The sequence below is a fragment of the Triturus cristatus genome, chromosome 4_2, assembly GCF_964204655.1.
Source record: "Triturus cristatus chromosome 4_2, aTriCri1.1, whole genome shotgun sequence".
Taxonomy (NCBI): Eukaryota; Metazoa; Chordata; class Amphibia; order Caudata; family Salamandridae; genus Triturus; species Triturus cristatus.
In genome coordinates this window covers 112,663,890-112,688,598 of record NC_140586.1, presented here as the reverse complement: position 1 = coordinate 112,688,598, position 24,709 = coordinate 112,663,890, and the positions used below count along the sequence as shown (strand labels likewise).

The 24,709-nt window shown below is 44.9% G+C and overlaps 1 protein-coding gene across 2 annotated transcripts in view; it reads left to right on the top strand.

Annotated features, from left to right (window-relative positions):
- The window catches only part of LOC146833110 (uncharacterized), a 645,049-nt gene that overhangs the window by 214,216 nt on the left and 406,124 nt on the right, over positions 1–24,709 (top strand). For both annotated transcript variants that reach the window (XM_085600733.1, XM_085600734.1), the window contains exon 4: positions 2,306–2,468. In XM_085600733.1, the coding sequence (XP_085456859.1) occupies positions 2,306–2,468 (163 nt within the window). The remainder of the gene's footprint in view (positions 1–2,305; positions 2,469–24,709) is intronic.

The window sequence follows — 24,709 nt, the reverse complement described above, 5'->3', positions numbered from 1 at the left end:
GGGTGGAGGACAGCTCCACATATAAACAGCTGTCCCTCCCCGACGGACCTGACAGGAGTAACGAAATGTTGTGTTTGGTTTCTATCCTGTAAATGTGTTGTAACAGCAGAACGTGCTTAAAATATTCTCAGCGTGTTATTTGCCTTTGCCTTGAAAGCGTATTATGGCAAACAAATGTGACCCACAAAAATAACCAAATCCGTAATTTCCTACCCCTAAAATATCTATTGATATTTGCAGATGTAAAATTAATAATAGAAAACGTGTGGTAAAAAAATGGACTCGAGCTGTCAAGGAGCAAGGGTCCTGTCTGATCATACACCACTGAGGAAAGGGAGGCACAGAACAGTGGGGAAAGGAGGGGCTGTACCCTTTGGTGGGGCGAATCCGTAGGAAAGAGGGCACCTTGCCACTCTGGCATGTGAAATCAACGCAGTACTTTGGGTGGTAAAGGAGTCAAGGGGCTACAGGGGGGATGGTGGATCCCACGAGACAAAGGGCAGTGGGGAGGAAGGGGGCCTGGGGAGACAGGAAGGTAAGTGTAATGTCGTGCCCCTTACACCAGGTGATGTCCCCCACAGAATACAGGAGTCGTGGTGGTGGAGTTGAGGGGTGTTTATTACAAGATATAATCATCAGCAGGAGCGCCGGTACGGAGCTCCGATCCCCTTTCGAATCGGCGCGCTAGTCCGAATCCAAGATGGCCGCCGCCGGAAGTCCGGTGACGTCGCACATCGTGCGAGCCGCGGACTAGACCGCAACACCACAGTAAGCAGGGAGCCATGCCCAACCTGTTAGAACAAGAGGTGGGCCCTGTGCATTTGCAAGATGTTATGAGACAGGAAACAGAGGAACCGAACTCCTCTGCCGCCATCGCCTGTTGGTTACTCTCTTTTTATTGGCTCAGCGCCACGGGCAGCGCGCAGCCAATAAAAAGAGGACACGCCACATTTATTTTCAAAAAGGCAATTTTTACAGGCACCTATGTAAAAATTGTAGGACTTTTAAAAAGTGCTCAATTTGCAATTTTTGGGCGAATTGCATAATCACCATTTCCTTAGGAGGGATGATTTGGCTGAGATAAAAGAGCACCGAGGAAACGTTAGAAATTCACAGGCCGCAGAGTGAAAGCTTAAAACATACAAAAAAGGTAAACTAACAAATATGCATAATTTTATATGGAAATCTATGAACATGGTTCGTTTATTGTATTTTATCCTATGAGTTGTTTGTATATCCCCAGCTTATTGTTTATCATTTAATACAATTTGTTGGCCCCTTTTAAGTACTAAAAATGTTGACACGTCAGGAAACACAGGAATCTGAAGAGATTTGCCCAGAATGGTAAAATTGATTCAGCTCCGAAGACTAGAATTAGTTGACAACCTAGCCACACTGCTGCATCTTCTCAGCAGTGGCCCAAGAGAGTTCATAAATTAGAAGCAAGATCCTCTGTGATGAGCTATAACTAAGAAATTGTGGGAAAGTTGGTAATAATTTCATGGGAGTTGAACCTCTGGTAGGCCATATGAGCTCTATGCAGTTGTTGACAGTCCAGGCCAGACACTTCAAGGGTGAGAAAAGCACAGCACTAGCAGTGATCAGACTTTTTAATGATTGTACTACAGAATTTTGAGGCTTGGACAGTTATATGATGGAAACCCACATGCATTCACCCTGCATGCCTTTACAACGCAGTCACTACCCCGACTGCCACGTTACCACGCAATACTTTACCACACAAGTTGTTACAACGGCTTGCTTTAAGGGGCACTGGACTTTGGAATAGTATAAATTACTGATCCAACTCCAGTCTAAGCAACAGTAGGGAAAGTGTTGGACTTAAAAATCCAACACCAGCCCAACAATGTGCCCCCTAAAGCTAGTTGTCGTAACGACTTGTGTGGTAAAGAAACATGTGGTAACATCGTGGACGGGGTACTGACTGCGTTGTAAAGGCAGGTCTCTGTTGTGACTGTGGGGTAAATTATGTTTCGTGGCTTGGACTATGGAGATACACTGATATCGAGGACAGAGGCCCAAGGAACAAAATATAGAAAGGTAAGTGCATATAGAGGAAGTATAGATTTACTATTGATAACTCCACATATATATATATAGTCAAAGAATATATATGTGAACATAGGTTTAGAAAATCAATGCTTACTTACCTTTCACTATTTTGTCCTTCGATATTGCGTCCACAATATTTAATGCCAGTGAGATTCTGACCTCGATATTCCGGGGGCACACCTTTTTATACATAAGCTCAATGTGAGTCTTTGACTTCCCTTCTTCTTCTTAGATGGCACCGGATAGCAATCAGTGTGGAAGGAAAGAATGTAACGTTAATTGTGGACTGCAAAAGGGAACAATCGCATCCTTTGGAGCGCGGTGACAATCCACTCATCAGTACGGAGGGTGTAACCCTGTTTGGGACCCGGCTACTTGATGAAGAAGTATTTGAGGTGAGTTTCCTCCTCCGGCTCATAATGGTTCATCAACACTTGTCTTACTGATATATTAGCTAAATGTGAAAATACATAAACAAATATCTCTGATTTGAATTGTTATCTTATGTTTAGCCGTGCAAGACCTTCATCCAGTCTTTGACACCATACTCAGTGTTCTGACTGAAATTAGCCACAGAGAGGAGCGCTTTATTGTTGCCATAGAGTTGGCATTGTCAGCATCTACTGGTTAGTTGTGAGACAATGTACCAACCAATCATCAGCCTTTGAATGCATTGATGCCTGGATGACCTGTCATTGGCATGTGCACCTGTTAGAGGTAACAGTGAACAATTTCCTGATATGAAAATGCCAGTATGCTTAATAATCACCCATTTGACCAATTGTATTTGTTCTTGACGACTTGCTCTATTGTGTATTTTTGTCAGTCTTTCGGAAGAACTAGTGCGAACATCATGAATCCTGACTAAATCTTCTTAATGCTTGAGTCAAAGAAAATTCTAATCCCAATTAATTTCTTTTGGTAAATAATAAGGCATTTATTAGATAATCCGAAAGCTCCATTCTTGAGCCTTCCTAATTTTCCCCAAAATAAAATCTCGGCACCTCAAATTTTGAATCTTAAAATACCTGTGAGGTATTTTCAACAGTATGCTTCAATAGTCATATTTACGTCAATCAGAATTGAGCATAGTGCCTAGGGGTGGGCGGAATTTGCGAAATTAACTTTCGCAAATTATCGCGAAAATGTTTAAAATTATCGCAAACAAGCGGAAATATCGCGAAGATGCGGAAGTTTTTTTCCGGCATGTTCGCGAGATTTTCTGCATGGTTGCGGGTCGCCAACTTACCCATGTGGTTGCTTGCGGGCGCGGCCATCTTGTTTTGAGTTGTCTCGCGGTGCATGATCGCGAGAAGAAAGACGTGATCGCGCGACGCATGACGTCACTGCAGGCGCAAACTGTCGCGAGATAGCGCAAATGGCTAAAAACAATACAACATCTCATGGAGAACGCGACCGGATCAAGAAAACTTGTCGGCGAACGCAGGGATTCAGGTAAGGCGATCGCGCGCGCGAGAGAATGTATTATTTTACAGCGCGAGCAAGCAACAAATTATCGCCAAGCTGCGGAAACCGGAATATTTGGCATTTTCGCGCTCTCCGCGGAACGCGAAAATGTCAAATTATCGCAATTTCCGCGAACGGAACGAAATTTTCGCCCAGGCCTAATAGTGCCCTGATTTTTATTCAGGCTCGTCAGTCTCCTTATGGAAAAGCTTGAAGCAGACTGCATATCAAAAAAACATTTAGACCCAGCAAGATAACATTGACTATCTCCCTTATCCAAAATGGAATACATTATTTTCAATCTCTATTATTTTATTGGAACAATCATATCCAACCAAGACAAATCTTGGCTAACCTTTGCGTGCAATAGTGTCCAGTACCTGGACAATGGTGAATCCGTGCAGTCTCACCCTTGACATTGCTAGGGGTCTCTAAAATCATCAGAATCTGGAGGACAATATGCCCGAAAAAAAGATCTTGAGAAAATTCACATATATAGAGCTGGTTCTTTGCTGAGTTGTATTATCAGAGGATCGCATAAGCACGAAACAAAGGATTTTACACTTTTTCCTACCATTGCTTGAATGCTGGTTTCTTTGGAGGCAACATTAAAGGCATCAGTTGTGAAAAGGTTTGTTCTTTTCTTCTTTACTTCATACGACATGTTGCTGTAAACAGGAAACTGAATGTTTTTTGTATAGACAAGCCTATTTCACTTTCTGTGGCCCCGGCAATCGAGTTATAAGTGTATTCTTAAGTTATTATTTTTTCAGAAGGTCTAATTTCATATTTCAAATGGTCCTTTCATTGCATAACGAGGTTCTCAATATAAGCTAAAAAAACTATTTAGCTTTGGAAGAATGGGCACTCTTTTTATTGTCAGAATAACCAAAATTTTGTAGATACCTCAAAGTCCAAGTGGGTCCTCATAATGGTTAGATGGGCTACACATGTAGTTAATTATATCTAATCGTCATGTAAATGCCAGGCAGAGTGCATTATTGTGCTACCTAGATCTATGTTGTACTGATAGAAGTTTTAATTTAAGTATGCACATTCTATGCTCAAGCCTAGGCCGAGCACTCAGAGGGAGCACTTACTTCTATCAGTGTCTTTATGTTGTAATGCTAAAGTGTCCCTCACAAACTGTAAACCAATGATTCATTTGTAAAGAAATAAGTGTGGGTACCAATGTTTTCTTCAGAAACCTTTGCCAGTGCTATCAGAGGTCAGAGGTCAGGGTGCCAAATGCCAAAGCTGCATAGTCTTGAGACCCCTCGTGTCTATTTAATACACCACCAGACTCTCCCAGCTCCTTTATTTCACTCTTACAAGTTCTTTTTCATCCCTGCTTTCTCACTTTGTCACAGTTTTTCGCTTTTTTCTTCCTTCTTCTTTCCCTCCAATGTGTTTTTCTTCCTTTGGATCAAGGTCTCTTGATGAAAAATAAGCGCTGCTCCTACAATATGAGTGCCGGTGGGTCCCACCTTCATCCACAGGCTCAAATTGAGCTCTGATTCAAACCAAAAGATATATTTCTCAGTGATCCTACATGAATATTTAAAGCACTTACATAGGATGGTATTTGAAAATAGAGTGCTATGAGATGATGTCTTAAGCTGGGCACGCATGTCAATTTTCAGCATTGGTAAAATAAAATACAAAAAAATTGTTACAATGCCTATGGAAGCATTTGAGATTTAGAATGCAGTACGTGTGATATACTAGTCCTTGCTACTGAGCCATGACCACACAGAGACATGTCATAATATGGTACACAGTTCCATAGAGTGCATTAGAGGCATGGAGGGTGGTCCTTTGAAGCGCGTTACAAGATACACTATAGTGGGAAATGAAAATACAGGTGGTGTGCTGCCAGTCGCGGCTGGCAGCACTAGAGAGTGGTGAGTCAGGCAAATGGGTGGGGACATGTTAAATTAAAAAAATAGAAACACACTTACCTGCACGAATGTCCTCCACGCTCCCGTCCAGTTTTTGGCTTCTTCTCCAGCGCGGGACCCTCAGCAACTCACTAACCAATCCTGGTGCTGCTTTTATGCGCCAGGATTGGAGGGAGTGGCCTCTCTCGCCGCTGCTAAGGACACTGGCACCCTGCACTTGCTCTAACCCAGCTGTCTTCAGAGAGTTGTTTTAAAGCAATGTGAGCATGTCTATCCGGCCATTGTAAGACGGCTGGCCAAAGGGATATGCGCACTTTGAAAACTGCCCAGGCAGCCCCTCCCAGTTTCTACCACGCAACAAGCCCGGCCCCATCCTGATACTCAGTTCATGACGGGGAGGACGAAAAATAAAATGGTAATAAATCAACTTTATTACCATTTTATTTTCCATCTCTGGGGCTTGTATTTGGGCATTTTGCTTAGTGGGGCAATACTCCACCACTTAAATAGTGGAAAATTTTGTTGCACGCGCTGAATCGCATTTGGCGATGCAGCGCGCGCAACGAAATTCATTTTTTTTTTCGTTACTTACCTGAAATCGGCCGTATGCCGCATCTTACAACCCCCCCACCCTGCCCCTCCCCCGCCCTACGTCACCGCCCCACTAGCACGCCCTATACGGGCCGTGGCTGTGACTACCAATCACTTACATCCAAGCAACAGGACATTCAATGGTAGCATACGCAACAGAGTCCAGTTGTAAAGTCAGTACTGGTTGTCCAGTATACAGCAGGTGCACCAGAGTTACGTTTTGGGAACACATTCGACAACATGCTTCGTGTTCACAAAGCTGTGCAGCGGATCAGACCTCATTCCTCAGTAAGATCTGCAATTTCGTGCTCATATTTTTCCTGCATCCCCCACAAGTCACCGGCTCACCAAGAAATGCCATATAAAGACATACTTTAGGCAGCCAGCATTCACAATGCTCATAAACTGATGCCATCACTGAGGGCAAAAGTGGCAATCACAACAGACTAGCAAAACACCACACAGACACACAAACGTGCTCATTGTCTTGGAATAAATAAAAAAAACCTTTGAAACAACTGTTTTATTCTATTTTTTGTTCTAACTGTTGTGTGTTTTCGGACTAAATAGTCACCAAGGGCCTCATGTAGGTAAATAAATTTTACCGTTTCTTAAATACCGAGCCGTACCGAATCGGTAAATTAGAATCGGTAAGTTATATGTAGGTAAAAATTCGGTAACAGTTACCGATTCGGTAACATTCGGTAAATACGAATCGGAATTCACCGAATCGGTAAATACCGAGGTGATAATTACCGATTCGGAAAATACCGAGGTGGTATCTACCGATTCGGAAAATACCGAGGTGGTATCCACCGAATCGGAAAATACCGAATCGGTATGTACGGATTCGGTAAATAACATCACATGACTTGACGAAACAGCTAATCCTGTGCAACGACAGCCCACCCAACCAGGAACTGCCCACACCCAGGCAGGTGTACACAATTAGCCGACGTGGCCACACCCAGGCAGGTGTACATAATTAGCCGACCCTGGAGAGGCTTGGAGTGCAGAGGAGAGGCAGGGAGCAGTTGCATGTGCGAGCGGGAAACGAACAGCATGTCCAGCCAGAGAACACAGAAAGACGGAGGGGAAAGGAGGAGGAAGCTCAAATTCAGCCCCAAGGAACTCCAGGTGCTGGTGGAGGAGGTGGTGAAGCAGCACCAGAAGCTGTTTGGGAGGCAATCCCTGCAAGTGCCTGAGGCTGAAAAGCGCAACATATGGCTGGCCATCCAGGCGCAGGTCAATGCTGTGGGAGTGACCCACAGGGACATTGAGGTCCTCAAAAAGCGCTGGTATGACCTGAGGATTGTGACCAAGAGGAAGATGGGCGACATCCAGAAGGAGGCCAGCCAGACCGGAGGTGGAACCAACAGGGCACCTGCCCTCACCGAACTGGAGGAGCTGGTGGCGGCCACAATCGAGCAAGAGAGCGTCGTGGGTCTTGGGGACGCCGACAGCTCTGCCAGAGCCGCAACACACCAAGGTAAGACGAAAGCACAGCAATGTAGCCCCCCCTACCCCTATCCCACATCCCCCATTGTGAAACGAGAATCACACTGCAGTCCACACGTGTCAGTGCAGACAGGCAATGCATTCCGGGAGATGTAGTCAGGGCAACACTAACCATGACGTAAATGTCACAGGGCAACAGGGCATGTCACGCACTCGAGGCACAAGGAGACAGAGGACAGATTGGAATGTGAAATGATTTATTGTGACGCTTGCAATGCAGCCCTTCGGGGACACTGAGCCAATGTTGTTTTTCTGTCCACAGATGTGACATCATGCAGTACAGGGCATGCTGCAGGGGAGACGGCACACCTGCCACAAAAATCACCTCTAGCCAGCACGAGTTCAGACCAGGGAGCAGGCCCACTGGCAGCCGCACCACCAACACAGCCAGCCTCGCCGCACACAGAGCCAGCATCACCTCACCGAGAGCCAGCATCACCACAACCACAGCCAGCATCGCCACTCATGTTCGAATCACCGGCCACATCTCCGCTTGCAGGTGTGAGAATGAGGAGGCGTCCAGCAGCCAGGCTACGGGCCTTCGACACCTCGTCAGACGACAGCATGGGCCCAGAAGACCGCACCGGGCACCAGGAAGGGAGCCATCCCACTGTGCCCCACACCTCACAGGCAGCACAGACGGGAGCAAGAGGGCGCCGCAGGTCGCGTGTCCAGAGTCCACCAGCACCCACTGACGGCCATGGTGTCTTCTTGGGGCTCGAGGGCCAAATGTTGAAGCAACAGCGCCTGCAATCAAAGGCAGTTATGTCAGTCCAGAGGCACATGCGGGTGATGAAGACAAGCTTAGTCAACATGGACACAAACATTGGCGGCATGGCTGCGGGCATTCGGGACATGTCCCAGTCAATCCAGCAGTTGTGCAGCAAATTAGATGCTGACATCGAAGCACGGCGCCGGGAACGCCAGAGAAGGGACACTACCAGCAGGGCACTCAACCGTCTGGCAACTGCGACTTCCCTACTTTGCCGGCGCTCTGTGACGATGCAGGAGGGCCTAACACAGTGCTGCAGCGACCTGTCTCGGGGGATGGTGCAGGTGACAAGTGCACTAGGGGTGCTATTGAGTAGTCAGGCGTCGACAACTGCTGCAGGGGATGCTGCGGAGCGCATCGACACCAGCAGCAGCATCACACCCCCCGTCCCAGAAGCACGCAGGAGCAGCAGGCGGCTTGGGGTTGGCTCTAGTGAGGATGCACAGGCCGTGCAATCCACCACTGCAGCGCGTATGCGCAAACATTGATGTGGCCCTGCTTAGCCACTTCCCATTGGGTGACGTAACCCTGGACATACTCCTTGTATAGATGGTATATTGCCAGATTGGCCTGTTCATGTGTTCATGGCGTGGTGCCACATTAAACTACGTCATGACTTCTCACAACTCGCTGTGTCCCCTCACTTACTCAGAAATAGTTGCATGTGATCTCTGCCCGTCTCTCTCTCCCATCGATTGCAGTTGGCACTCTAGCTGCGCTGCCCTCTGGCTGGCCTGACTCATCCTCGTTGTCCTCAACATATGTTAGTTCCACATCTGTACCTTTTTTCGTGGCAAGGTTGTGCAGCATTGCACATGTGGCAATAATCTTGCAGCAGGTGATGGGTTTGTACTGGCGTGCGCCTCCGCTCTTGTGGAGGCAGCGGAACCTGCTCTTCAGTAGTCCAAACGTGCGCTCCACCACATTGCGTGTTGTTTTGTGGGCCACGTTGTATCGTCTCTCACTCTGGGTTGCTGGGTGTAGGTAGGGAGTGAGGATGAATGAACGGCATGCATATGCACTGTCGCCTGGATGAGTAAAAGGGAACCATCAGTTACATGCCTCTATACACTCTGATTTGCAGGTTTCAAGGGGCGTCACTGTTACTTACCCAGCAGGTATCCCTCTCCGAATTCGCCGGCACTCAGTCGTGTGTAGATCCCACTATTCTGGAAGATGTATGAGTCGTGGGTGCTCCCAGGAAACTTTGCAACAATATCTGTGATGATGTTCCCTGCATCACAGATCACCTGCACATTGATGGAGTGGGTGGACTTCCTGTTCCTGTAGATGTGCTCTGTATCAGCTGGTGGACAGATTGGGATGTGTGTACCATCAATACAGCCGATGACATGGGGGAACTGTGCCATGTGATAAAAGTCTGTTTTTGTTTTCTGCAGTGCAGCCTGTGTGTTTGGGAAGCTTATGTAGTGGTGCATTCTCTGCATCATGGCATCCAGGAACTTCCTGAAGAAACGGGACAGGCAACTCTGGGATACACCACCCACCGCAGCTATCACCACCTGATAACTGCCGGATGCCAACAGATGTAGGCTGCAGAGCACCTGCACATGTGGGGGTATGGCGTGCGCCCTTCTTGTTGGCTGGTCCAGGAGTGGGTGCAGGTCCCTTATCAGGTCCATGATGGTTTCGGGGTGTAGCCTGTACCTCTCATGTATCTCTGCATCAGTCAGCTGTAATAGTGTGATGCGCTGTCTGTAGATTTGTTCCTCCCGTCGCCACACCCTCAGTCCTGCTGCCTGTAGACGTAGGCGCCTTGCAATGACGTACATGGCGGCCATGTTGTCCACGCTGTTGCATTTTGGGATTGCTTATGTGCATTGTTGATGGTTACCACCTGCTTTCAATCCGTGTTAATTACCGACTCTTATTTACCGATTTTCCTGGATTTCTTAATTACCGCCTGCTCCTACATGTCATTTTAAATTTTTACCACTTCATATTTACCACTTCATATTTACCGATTCGTTAATTATGTATTCGGTAAACATGAATCGGTATTTTGGAATTCGGTAACTATGAATCGGTATTTACCGCCTCATATTTACCGAAGAGTGGTTTTTGGACTCCTACATCTCACTTGTCTGAATACCGGTCGGTAACGGCATATTTACCGAAAATCGGCCGTTACCGACCGGTATTTCGCTACCTACATGAGGCCCTTTATGAGGTGCACACTGTTGGTTCTAAAGACCATAGGGGCATATCAACAAGGGCTTCATCTCTGCTTTTTTGGCTTTAAAAGCCAAAAAAGCAGAGATAAAACTAGCACCCTATCAACAACAGGGTGCTAACATGCAAATTTGCATGTTAGCACCCATTTACTCTACGCTTCCCCTTTGCATCTCTAATGAGATGCAAAGGGTGCGTTCCAGAGTAAAATAATAGGAGAAATGTTGCTAAGCGACATTTCTCCTATTATCAAGAATATCGCTAACCCTGTTAGAGACCAAAAAGCAGCGCTAACCGTGGTTAACGCTGCTTTTTTACGTCTGGTATTTTTCTGACTTAGCCATGATATCCTATGGAAGGAAGATATCATGGCTAAGTTTGTCTGTCCCTATCAACAAGGTAACGTGAGAGTATCGCTGGGTTTCCAGCGATAATCTCACGTTAGCCACTTAGCGTGAGGATTTTTATCGCTATTGAGATAAGTGTTGCTAATAGCACGCTATCTCAGCGATAAAAATCAACGCTAGCCGGCGATAATTATCCTAGCGCTAAGTGCGCTAAGCAATAATTATTGCCAGTTGTTGTTGATATGCCCCATAATCTTTTAAACCGTTTGCTTTGCTACATCTAGAGCAGTGCACTGATGATTCTAAAACCTGCACTGTTCTTGTTGCCTGGCCTAGCTTCACGCCAACAAGACAACCCAGCTATAAGTAGGCCTTACTTGAAATAATACTCAACATGCATGCATATGGGCTCAGTTTGGGGAATAGCTGGTGGGTGCTGTCACATCAACCCAAGACACACCAAACAAACACCCACTCAGTACATAATACACAGATCAAACCACATTCACCCGACACAACACTTACTTGCTGAAATGTCTATTAACCAAGACACCCAAGCAACTAAACACAACAGCTAGATGTAAATCCCCAAACAGTTAAAAAAGAGCACCAATATTAAGAAAGAACTGCTGCTATGCTGATGCTGATACCATACCATACCATACCATACCATACCATACCATACCATACCATACCATACCATACCATAACGTAACATAGGGGCCAGATGTATCAAAGGTTTTTACCCATTCTGTGTCTAGGAAAATGTGTTCGTACATATGGCCCATAATATATATTCTCAAAACCCAGTGCAGTGGCTCGGATATATGAATGAGCTATACAGAGGCCCAGTGCAGGGAGACAGACATCCCACAAGGCAGTGGGCTGCCCCAGTATCCCGTGTCCCAGGATTTCCCTGGAGAGAGCCAGAGGTCGGAAAGATTTATACATTAATGTGGGGCGGGTTAGGCCCTTTCAGATGGTAATTAGATTCCTGGCAGCGCTGGGGCTCCCTCACCGCTTCTGGCAGACAAGCCCTGGGAAATGGGCCGCAGAGAAGCACGAGTGGGCGGAGTGGAAAACCAGTGGCTACAGTACAGCCCCGGATTGGCCCCCCCTGTTAACCCCAGCTATGTGGCTCTGCATTTGTGGGTCCCTAGCAGCAAACATCAGGGATGTGTTTGAAATTTAGTGCGATGGTGTTCCAAAGATAAAGCACCTTATGCGTAGATACATTCAACAGAGTGTGTTCCCACGGTGATACTTTTTAAAAATAAAACTTTTACTATTTTTAATAGTGCTGTTATGATTTGGATGTTTAGGTCTCGCCTGACCCAGCGCATGCGCTGGTCTGGCGAGACTTATTGAGAGGGCTCCAAAAAGTGCTACCAGGCCAGCCTAGAGCTACAGTGCATGTGCGCGGGCGCGCGCGCCACTTTTACCGCGATTACTTTCACTTTAGCGGCCGCACGGCCGCTTTGATATTTGATCGCGATCACTTTCACTTTTGCAGCCGCTTTGCATAGCCAATAGGTCTCACTTTTGGGACCTTATAAGTGTTTAGTTATGCAACTGTTGCATGGCTAAACACTTATAAGGTCCCAAAGGCGAGACCTATTGGCTATGCCAATGCTTGTTTTGTATTGCCAGCTAGCTGCATTCTGACTGCTTCAGTGAGCTTTCAGTTACTGTAATTATTTTTAAAAGTGGCGGATTTTGGGAAGTCCAGACACCAGTACTTAGTTTTTTTTCCTGATTTTATATAGCACTGCTGTTAACGGGGATCTTTACAGAGAATGATGGAATAGAGAGGGAACTCTGTAAATATATAGAACAATACAGTATCAACTGATGGGTGGATCAAGATCTGTAAAATACTGTTAGAATTGGGGTCTCTAGTTGGCAGTGGTTTGCACCCCCTGTCCAAGTAGGGACCTTCACTCTGGTCAGGGTTAGTGAGTTGCACAGCTAAGATAGCCCCTGCTCACTCCCTTGGTAGCTTGGCACCAACAGTCAGGTTTATCTCGGAGGCAATGTGTAAAGCGTTTGCATACACACACAGAGGAACACAGTGAAAACACTACAGATGGAGTCTACACCAGTTTAGAAAAATGGCCAATATTTATCTGAATAAAACAAGACCAAAATGATAAAAATTCAAATTACACAAGTAAACATATTATATTTGCAAGAATAAACTAAAAATACAGTTCCTTGAAGTCATGGTGTGGTGTCAGGAGGAGCCGCAAAACAGTACCTTTGGAAATGAAGAGGCCTCGGGGACCTCGCAATGAAATCCAAAGTAGAGGCCTCGTCGGTGTTGGCAGGTGTCAGTTCTTAAAATCATGCTGAAGTCTTTGAGGCCTTGGCTTCACACGGATTGTAGACCGATCTCTGCGATGTCAAAGTCAGGTGCACTGGCATTGGCGGTGCCAGGCCTGCAATGTCCTCATGGTCGATGTGTTGTGTTCTTCATGAGTTGTGACCACTATTTGGGTGCTGGCAGCGCGCGGCATCTGGGCTGCAGTGCTGTTTTCAGCAGACCCGGGGCTGTGATGTGAGACGGGGCGATGCGTCGTGCTCTTCACGTGTGGTGCCCTCTGCCACGGTACAGGCAGCAGTGTCGAAAACAAAGTCGTAGTTGATGGCGCAGTAGTAGGAACACCAGGGGCTACAACGTCTTTGAGGCGGTACGTCATGCTCTTCACAGGTAGTGCTCTTGGCTTTGATGCTGGAGGCCGTGTCAATGATGGCGTGAAGCGATGTTGTTGGTGAAGCCAGGGCTCCGATGTGGTTGCGGTCGATGCATCACATTCCTGGAGAGCAGGGACCATGGCTTTGGTGTAGGCAGTGGAGTCAATGATGGTGTAGGAGTGCCTTCTTTTGGTTTCCAGCACACCACTCAGTCAAAGGGCCAATATCCGGATTTGGCACCTATTGGCAACGCAAGGATCTCCGCAGAGGATACCTAGTGCTGTAAACAAGTTGTAGATTAAGTCTTTTCTGGCCCTGAGACTTTCAACAGGAGGCAAACACACACAAGCGCTTGGAGAAAATTAGGACTGCAAGATGTAGAAAGTAAAGTCCAGTCCTTTCACTGCTCAAGACAGAAGCAACAAGCAGAAGGCCAACATGGCAAAGCAAAAGACCAAAGTGGCAGTCCCTCCTGATAGCTAATCCAGCTCTTCCTCTTAGCAGAGTGTCCTCAGTCCAGAAGTGTTCTGAAGTTATGGTGTCACAGCTCCAGTACTTATACCAGTTTCTGCATTTGAAGTAGGCAAACTTCAAAGGAAAGTCTTTGTAGTGTGAGAGACCTACCTTTCCCTGACCGGGCTTCAGATACACTACAGGCGGGTGGAGACAGCTTTGTTTGAGGACAGGCATAGCCCTATTCAAGTGTCTGTGACAACTTCTCCCACCCCTCTAGCTCAGTAAGACCCATTAACCTGGTGATGGGACATGAGGATTATGCAGGGCACACCTCAGTTCCCTTTGTGTGACCATCTAGAGTGAATGCACAACAGCCCATCTGTCACCCTCCCTCAGTTGTGGATGCCACAGGAAATCAGAGGCACAGAATGGCAAAGCAAGATAATGCCAACTTTCTAAAACTGGCATTTTCAAACACGCAATTTAAAAACCAACTTCACTAAAATATGTATTTTTAAATTGTGAATTAAGGGACCGCAAACTCCTCTATCTGTTCCCAATTGGAAGTTACACTTTTAAGAGGTTATAAGGAAGCTCCAATGGTAACCTATGTGAGAGATAGTCCTTCCAAAAGCGAAAAATGAAATAATCAGGACATATAAAACAGACCAGTACATGTCCTACCTTTCAGATACACAGCACCCTGCCCATGGGGCTAACTTGGGCCTACCTTAGGGATGACGTGTATGTAGATTAAAGGAAAGGTTTGGCCTGGCAAGTGGGTGCACTTACCAGGTTGACATGGCATTTCAAAACTGTGCACAGAGACACTGAAGTGGCAGATCTGAGACATGTTTGCAGGGCTACTCATGTAGCTGGCAGAATCAGTGCTGCAGGCCCACTAGTCACATTTAAATCACAGGCCCTGGGCACACACCGTGCACTTTACTAGGGACTTACTAGTAAATCAAATATGCCAATCATGGATAACCAATTACAGATACAATTTACACAGGGAGCACTTGCACTTTAGAACACGTCTGTAGTGGTAAAGTGCCCAGAGTCCTAAAACCAGCAAAAAGGAAATGCAGCACACAGACAAAAAAAACAGGAGATAAGAAACAAAAAGACAAGAGAAAAACACACCAAAGATGCCACGTCTAACAGATACGTAAAATTATGCATAAGGTGGACCCAGGTGGTGAGGGGCAGTAGCTTAGCAAGGATGCCGTGGGCCATGGTACAAGCATGAGAAAGTGGTCATTATGACTGCTGTTGGGGCAGTAAATTACGATCATTATCAGGGTTCAATGCGCCCCTCATGGGTTTGGCCAGGGTACCACTGCACCTGCTGTACCAATTGTGGCTACGCCCCTGGTGAGAACTTTGGAGTCAAATCACAGATATGACATCAGTGTATGCACAGGGAACAGATGCAGATAAAGGCACTTCACATGGTCCTATTTCTGCATTTATTTATTCACCACATGCCAAAGTGCTGCTTCTCAGAATCTCCAGAGCTCTAGTTTGGCATCATAATGCCATAATATTATGACAAAGTCTTACTTTACTTTCTTGAAAACTATAAAAGTCGAACTGGCATCGTATTATGGTAATTCAACTGTCTTTAAAACGTCATATTTTATTCAAATTATTTTAGGTTAAAGCAATTGTTACTAATGACACGCGAAATACTGGTATCAATAAATATAACCTTAACATCTTTGATTTTTTTTTTCTAAAGATTTTTTTAGAACATTCTCTATTTATGTGTGTTTGTTTCTAAATGTGTGTTGACTAAATGAAAAAATGTAGGTGTCTGAGCGTGAATACAAACCTGCCGACTATCCAATGTCATGTGGTTCCTCTTCTTCGAGTTCGGCCTTTTTACCCCAAAAACGCTTTGCATTCTCAGATTCTGGGACATCTAGTTCAGAATTTTCCCATTGTAAGCATGGATCTACAAATGTAGATATTATTGTAACTTAGTTTAATTTTAGTATAGTGGTTACTATTACATGCAAGTTTCAAACTTTAAAACCGCATAAAAATACGTAAAATATGCATGTAAGAAATTGTTTCATGCTGTGGTAAGCCACAAGTGCTTTTCGAATGCAAAACTCGGTAGGGCGTACTATAAACAGAATGTAAAATGCCTTTGTCTGCCAGAAGCACATTATTGCAAACAGCCATCTTGAGCCTACAAGTCCCTGCACGCTTACTGCTCTTGATTCAAAGCCAGGTCTGGTTAAAGGCCACAATCATGGTATTAGCCTAGGTTATGGCTGTGAAATCCAATTAAAGTGCTGCCATCATCTTAGAAAATGATCTTATACATGCAGTGCTTATTTTGTAAAAGGTGCCCAGAAGCCAGCGGGGAGCGCTATCAAATGTCAGGGTACCAAAAGCCTGGAAAGCCTTGATTCCACAGCATGCCTCTTTCATCTGCCACCAAACATTCTTTCCCCTCTTATCCCACTCTTACTGGATCTTTTTCATGCTTCCTTTCATCCTTTGTCACAACTTTTTCGTCTTCATCCTTCTTTTCCCATTAGTGTGTTTCTCTTTTGCATTCTGAGTCGAAGTCAGATGAGGAAATATGAGTGCCGTTTCCCAAAATTCAGTGCTGATGGGCGCTACCTGCAACCAACAGCTCAAATTAAGGACTGTATATAGGTCCTATGGGAAGTCCACTTTATGTACGTCTATTCTAACACACACCTGGGCGTAGTTCACGAAGTAGCGCTACGCGTAGCTACGCAAAGTGCACTTTGCACTGCGTAGTACCCTGTTCGCACTGTGCAAGATGCCGTTTTCAATGATTGCATGGTGTGGACAAGCATCCGGCACTGTGCAATCATTGAAAACGGCATCTTGCACAGTTCGAGCTGTAGTTTTCTGCTGCTCGAGTAGATTTTTACTCGAGCGGCAGCTTTCTAAACGTGGACTGGTAGTTTCTCATCGCGAACGGTCGCGAGCATACGCGACCACTCGCAATGAGAAACCTGACCTCCCCGCGTTGAGAATCTCGCCGGGAGGTTTATTTTCCACACTCGCGATCGGCAACTTGATGTTGCTAATTGCGAACCAGGAAAACGTCTCGTCGGGATGTCATTTTGCTTGCTCGCGGTCGCCAACTTGACGTTGAGGACCGCGAGCAAGCAAAAAATGACCACTGCACTACGCTACGTATGTTTGCACTGTGCTACTTGCAATTCGCGTAGTGCGAAGTAGCGCAGACTTCGCAAACTACGCGAGCATAGCGTAGTGCTTTGCCCAGGCTAACTAAAGTGTGGATCACGAACTAACATTCCACACACTTCACAAATCTAACAACATTTCCTGTAAGAAAAAGGAAAATTGATGAGCATCACCTCAATATTTGCAAACTGACATGGAGGTGCGAATTTGTAAAATTGCAACACAACCTTGACTAGTTAAACCCTACTGGTGGCATACTGCAGCACATTGCTCTTAGTGGATCTGCATGTAGTGTTTGTGCTGAAGTACTGCATTCATATGAAATGAAATGAAATGAAAGTAAATTTATAACGCGCAAACTTAGCCCAAAGGGCATCAAGGCGCCTGTGATATGTGATATGCCTAAGCTAGTGATTGGCTACCCGCCTCAACATTCCCACAGAGAAGACAAGAAAAAAAAACATGGGTGGAACATCTTTCTCTGTTCAAGCAGCCAAAGTATGTAATTCACTATCCACATACATAAGATTCAGTGACACCCATCTTATCTTCAGAAGATTACCCAAGAGTTAGCTCTTCCCCACATAACTGTTCCTCACAACAGTATTCATTTACATGAAAAACTTTGCTTCTCACAGCATAGAGATGAAGTTGTCGTCATACATGCGTCATTGTTCATTGGACCCTGCTTCCTGTTTTCAGCATATACATTTATATGAGGGTAAAATGTGGAATTACACCACAAGATACATGTGTATTTAGGACAATGTCATAATTGCTGCTTCAATGTACATATAGGGGCACACATAGAGGAGTTTATGCCTCCTACCAAAACTTTAACAAGTGTCACGAAAAATTAGCATGCTTCACCACAAGAAATTTGCACGTCATACCATGTAAATATTGCTGCTTCTATGCACATATAGGTGTTTATATAGAGGGGTTTTCTTCAGCCAATGAAACCTTAACAAGTGTCATGTGCATATATATATATATATGTATAAGAAAATTTCAGTTGTTTGCTATTAAATAAAATCCTCCTTTTAAACTTTGTCTCATCCCTCCTCTCTCTGAATAATCCCAAACCTTTCTGTCTAGTATGAACTCCTACCTATCCTTCTAAAACATTCTTCTCCTTACTACTTTCAAATCCATTCCCACAATCCTATCCCTACTCTAAACTCTACGAAACACACAAGAATTTCAAGAGTACAAACCTAATACAACTAATGCAACAAAAAAAAACTTTACTGATTTACTATTAACCTCTAATCTTTGGTTCCAGAGTAGCGTGCTACTTGCCGCAAAGTGCTTCAACGCCTTGTCTGGGGTAGTAAGCGCTTTATAAATACCATTTACCATGTACAATTGCAATATACTTTCTCATTAAATAGGCCTTGGGCACAGGTGTAGCTGCTATCCATAGTGCTGTTTTAGCAGTAGGACTAGGCCCCAGGAGTGTATGAGGCCATGTGCACCCTTGTCCTAGACAATAGCTGTTCTGTTTCCTTCCAAAGGGGGTTGGGGGCAGGGCGGATATTTTCCTTGCTTGCATTTGTCCCATTGGCACTTTAGCTATGCACACTTTGGGTCATTCTTACGTGGCTACTGTGTAGTCAGAAGCAAAGATTTCTCAAGATAGGATGATAACATTCAATTGAGCCCCTATAATACACAGACCAATGTAAATTATGAACAAGCTTGTTCCAAATAAAAGATTTTATTTGGCCCAATGGGTCAAATTCGTTTCCAGTGGCAGAGAAGGAGCACACATGCTAGTATCTTCCCACGGGCACACATTAACACCCACACACAACTTATTTAAAACATTTTCCATTCCTAAGAGAAACTGCATCAATGCTAATCTTGCAGGGATCCTCGCATGCTGTCATCTTTTACAGAGGGTAACATCTGGCCAGCTGCTACATTTGAATCCCAAGGTGGACTGGATTAACGCTGTGCCTTGTTTATAGTGTCTTCTGCCGCCTTCCCTTAGTTGTGGGTTGCAAAACATTTTCAAGAATCCCCGCGCTTTTGTTTCTTTTCAGACTCCCTGGGGGCAGATCATGCTTGCAGATAATGAACATGGGAAGGGCCTGTCGGCAGCAAACATGTCCAGGGCTTGCACAAATGCACTGCCTGCTGTCTGGGCAAATGCCCTTCACAACCAGCTGGCTGAAGAGGGCGGGAAAAGTCCGAAGCGAGGGATGGAAAAACAAGAGGAAGGAAAAACTGTCCAAAGGAAGGAAACATTAGAACAACTGCCCTGTGGGAAAAATATGAAACTGAATTATGCGCTCTGTCCAACTGGTTAGTCATGCAGACGCTGCAAGAATGGCTGATTGAATACGGCTGTAGTTAATTTTAACCGAACGACCACGCTGTCTGTAGTCTTTTAGTTTGTTTCTTTTTGGTAAGGAAATGGAGATTTTATTTTACCTCTAAGTGGGAGTACGAACTAAAAATTATGGAAAAGGTAAAATCATTTTCTAACATCAGACTTTTTTTTTTTTACAAAACTCTTTTGATTTGGTCCACAAAACCATTTTCTTGTTTTTATTTTTTATTTTATTGTTGTGCAGAAAGAATAAATACATTGAGTAGTTGCTTAAAAGGAAGTAAAAGGAGAGGAGAGAAAACGTTTTCCAATTTATTTCAATCTGATCCAAATAAATTAGCCATGATATATACAAAGAATTCACATTATTGACTTTGGACAGTACAAAGTGCAATAAATATTCAAAGTGCCAGGTACGATACAATAGGTAGAGAATGATTTAGGTCTGTAGTCTTTAGTTAATTTTCTAAATAAACACGTGGATGTACAACTTGCAAATTTACAAGGTAGAGTCCCAGTTCTCAAATTCAAAATTTTAGCTGCCCATCCCGTGAAGGCTTTTTCTTTGAATTCTGGTACTTGTAGTTCGGTTTTACTCCTTTATAACTTCAGGAATACAGGGATTGGAAAAAAATGAAAAAACCCGGAAGTGCTTTTTTGGTGTGTTCTAGTCCTTGCCTCTTATAGAGTAGTTGATGTCTGTGACCTCCTCGAGGTTAAAAAGCACATTATGAGTAGGTATTGTGGTGTGCAGGGGCTATATGAGGTGATACTATGATTACTTAGAAATCTGGCTTCTACTTGCAATGTTATCTGATCAATTATACATGTACACCAGAAAACAAAGGGCGTGTTCCAAATTTAGATTCCCGCTCCTAACGTGACAACGATCCTTTGCCAATGTCTGTGTTTCAGTCTTACTTCCATACACATACTCCACATGCAGTGAGGTAGGCATAATGCACAAGGGAGCTACTAAACTAGGCCTGTTGGATGTATTGCCGAACAATTCTCAAGAAAGTCTACGTGAGCTCCAGCCGAACAACGTTCAACTAAGGCTAAAAGACCTCCAGTTGAACAATGGACAATGCTCATGCAAGCCTATCTTATGTCTAGCTGAACACTGATCAACTTAGCCAATTGCAGCTTCAGACCAACAATGATAAACCATGTCTATAAGTTGTCCAGCCGAACAATGCCAATTATGTCTGTGAGCACTTTCAGTCGAATAATAGCCAACTATGTCTAGAAGTGCTCCAGCCAAACAATGATAAGATGTGCTCCAGTTGAACAATGTTCATCTGTGTCTATAAGTGCTCCAGTCAAACACTGCTGAAGTAAACCTATCAGACCTCCAGCCAAACAGTCTTCAAATAAGCCTGTAGAACTTCCAGCTGGATAATGTTCAACTAAGCCTAAAGTAACGATCAATGGTCGCTTAAGCCTATGTTACAGCCATCTGAATAATGACCAACTATGGCTATTGACACTCCAGTCAATAATGCTCAACTATGTCTATACACTCTAGTCGAACAATGCGGATTATAGACGGTGCAGCAGTCAGGTCTCAGGATGTCTACACTCACTGGGAGCTCCTGATCTGGCCCTAGTTTGCTACCCCATTTGTGATCTTCAGAGGCCTAGGTGCCACTGAAGATTAAACCCTGACTTTATTCAGCCTTTTAATAAGGTATTATTGTCGCCTTGCTAGGATAACAATCCCTATTTGATGGATTGGGGGAAGGTATTTTGTCTGCGGCAGGAAGCTGAGGCTCCTTTGGCTCAGCTCCTTCCTAGCTGCTGTGTGGCATAACAAAGTGCATATCAATAGAGATTGCAGTGGTGTCCCCGTGAGAGTGTTCTATAGTGAGAAAGGGAAAGCCGGGGCCACCTGGGGAGCCCTGAGGAACTTTTTGTTATGGAGGTGGAGCGGTGGAAGCATTCAACTGCTGAGTTATCACTGTGAGTCAGAGCTGCAACATGGTAAAGTGGCACTTGGCGGCCTGATTGGATGGTAGGGTCCAGTGGAGACAACTTCCTCAAGATGACCTGGACCTGTGGTTCCTTAGAAACTACAAATCGGAAAGCCCTAAATTTGTTTGTGGCCCCCTGATAGGATGTGCTCTGGAAGGCCTTCTTTTTCTAGTTTATTGTCAAAGAGCAGTGCCAGGGCAGGAAAACAAGGGTTTGACTCTGCCATTGAAACAACATGCCATGTAATGATACTGGTGATAATGGTGAGTAGTTCTGTAGGGCAGGGATTGTTGACCTGAATGGTTTCTTGCAATTTGCTTCACTTTAGCCCGCTGTGCACCAGCTATCTGGTGGTCCCAGGGAAGAGACAGAGTTAGCAGGAGGTGAGAGAACATTGCTGAGGTCAATTAATCCCCTGCATGGAGATTTATGTGACAAAACGGGAATGGCTGACACAATGGTGAAGGGCATAGAGGAGAAACTTGAGGGCTTTGGTGGCAGAATACTGAAGGTGGAACAATGGCTGGAGATTACCAAGTGCAAGGTATAGTTGCTGATGGAACGGGCTGTAATGACCCAGGCTGTGCTCAGTGACATTGATATATGGGACGGGTATGCCCAGACGTGGGTCCCGTGCTCAGCACGCCACTGGAGTCAAGCTATCCTGTTGAAGAGGGGTGAAACCCCGAAACCGGTCCTAGGATGCTTGGTTCCAGTCCACGGAAGACCTTGCCTGGCAGTTCGGGCTGGACTGTTCCCATTGGGCACAGGGTCAAGACTGATTTGCATATGGCTGAGTCTAAACTGGAATCGCACGGTGAGCAGAAAAACAATGGATTTAGGCCCAGATCTCTGTACTGGCGTGAATTTATGACATTGTTCTGCATTCTGTCCATCAATTGTTTATTTGCCTTTATATTTAAACAGAAGATAGTGAGTCAATGAAGCTCCTGGAGGGGGAAATCGAAACGCTGGCTTTTCTTCTGAGTAACACCCATCTTAGCGTGCGTTGGGTGTACCAGAGGATGTAGAGCAAGAGGTTTCTCTAGACAAGACGAAATAGGTCTAAGCTTTTTTTATTGCATTTGGAATCAGAGGCTGAGAGGACTTGATATAAAAAGCTTATAGGCTGCCCACCAAGTAGAAGTATGATGCCTCCTCCGATGATTCGGTGCTTGTAACGGTGGAATCTGAAAATTGGAGACATCAGATTCAGTATACAGTGACAAAGAAGACAATGCTGATACTGGTAGAGAGGTGACTGTTGTTTTTTTCCGGATCTAAATCTTCACACTTTGGCTGGGAATGAACCCTGGACAGCAATTAAGCTAGAGACACTGGAGAAGAGACCTGGCCTCTGTGGGCTTTCCTGTGAGGGTAAAAGTGGTGCATTATTTGTTTTTTCACTTGCAAACGTCGACACTGACTTCCTAGAGGGTCTGGATCTTCCTCTGGAGGATGTCGTCTGTGAATAGACTTCGGTATATGGGGAGCGCTGGTAGGACACTTGGGTATGGGTCCTTTGCGTGTTGTTGATCTCAGAGTGCACCTCCATTGGAAGCTAAAGATAGGATGGCTGGGTGTTATCAGGGTTTAGTTTGTTCCTGTTCTCTTTCCTTTTTCTTTTTCCTAGGTTGCTATACAGAGCTGTAGTGACTTTTCAAGTGATATAACTTTGGTCAAACGTCCAATATTATACAAGTAGTAGATATTGCTGGAACAAATTGTTTGAATTAGAGGGTGGAGGTATACTGCATTTAATGTAAAGATTTTCGCACCTAAAGAATTTTGTGTTTCTGCCCGAATAAAACTATTGACACCCCTATTCACAAAGGAGTTTATGGTGGAAAAATCTGTGTTTATGGTTGCCCAGAATTCATAAAATGATTCCTTACAAGTGTAAATAAATTGCTGTGCAGAGAACCCTGTAGTACTACACCCCCCCCCCTAAAAGAATTGGGTATAGGTGTTCCAAGACAAGATTGGACTTGAACATTTGGAATAGCCCAAAAACATATATATTTATGGGCATTGCAAACTCCTAACCAAACCTGTAACACCACGGAAATCGTATGGGATTTACTCCAGTCAAAGCTGGAGTAACTTCTCTTGGAAGGCGAGTAAGTCTGCACCACATTTGGTAGAGGTGTAGGGGAAAAGTATGCATTTGCACAGGGCTCCCTTCCTCCTGCACGGAATTCGAGCTGCTTAGCATTCTGCACAGTGGGACTAGGACCCCAAATGGACATGTCACATATCAATTATAGAAGAAGATCTCGAAACCTGTGTCCGGTGCAGTACTTCTTGGAATGTTTGTAAATAGGAAACACCAGTAAAACGTGCTCAAGTGGAGATGTAACTCTCCACCTATACTTTTGTGAACCGAATCCTTAATCTCTAATAGGCTGATTACAGCACTTGGCATCTGTGAGGTGACCAGGTAAGTTTAGTAAAGTCTCCTTAACAAAACTTCACCCTGTGAGCAGAATTCTTAACAGCTGTGGATCTATTTGTGTGTGGGTGTTTGTGTGTTTGGAGTTGCACCTCCGCCGGTAGGGAATACACATCCATCTGTCTCTCTGTTTGTGTCTCTGTGTGGGACTAAGTAAAATCCTGTTTGCTTTAATCAACCTGCCTTAACTCAGTGTTGAATCTGTCAAAAAAATATGTCCTGGGGCTCTTGTCAGGAGGCAGCTTGCGGCAGCTCATGTCTCCCGTTACCGTCGACTAAAATAGAACCAGCTAATAACTGTTAGAAATAGAATCTCTCTTTGGCTAAGGCTTGTGCCAAAGCCAGGCAGAGACCACCACTCTAGTCAGGGCAAGGGAGTTACACGCCAAAGATAACCCCTGCTCACCCCCTTGGTAGCTTGGCACGAGCAGTCAGGCTTATGCCGGAGGCAATGTGTAAAGCGTTTGTGCAGCATGCACACAGCAGCAGCATACTAGGCACACCAAAAAAGGAACCCCACACAAGGTTATATCAAAAATAGCCTTTGTATTATCATAAAACACATTAGAATAGTAATCACACAATATACACTGTGCCAACTGGCACTGGGCAATATTTACAGGGGATTATATACACATGACAGGGCCACTTGGACCACTGTCAGAACCATCACTTAGTAAAAATAGTAAATGTAGAACATATAATAAACCTAGAACACAACCAGTAATTACT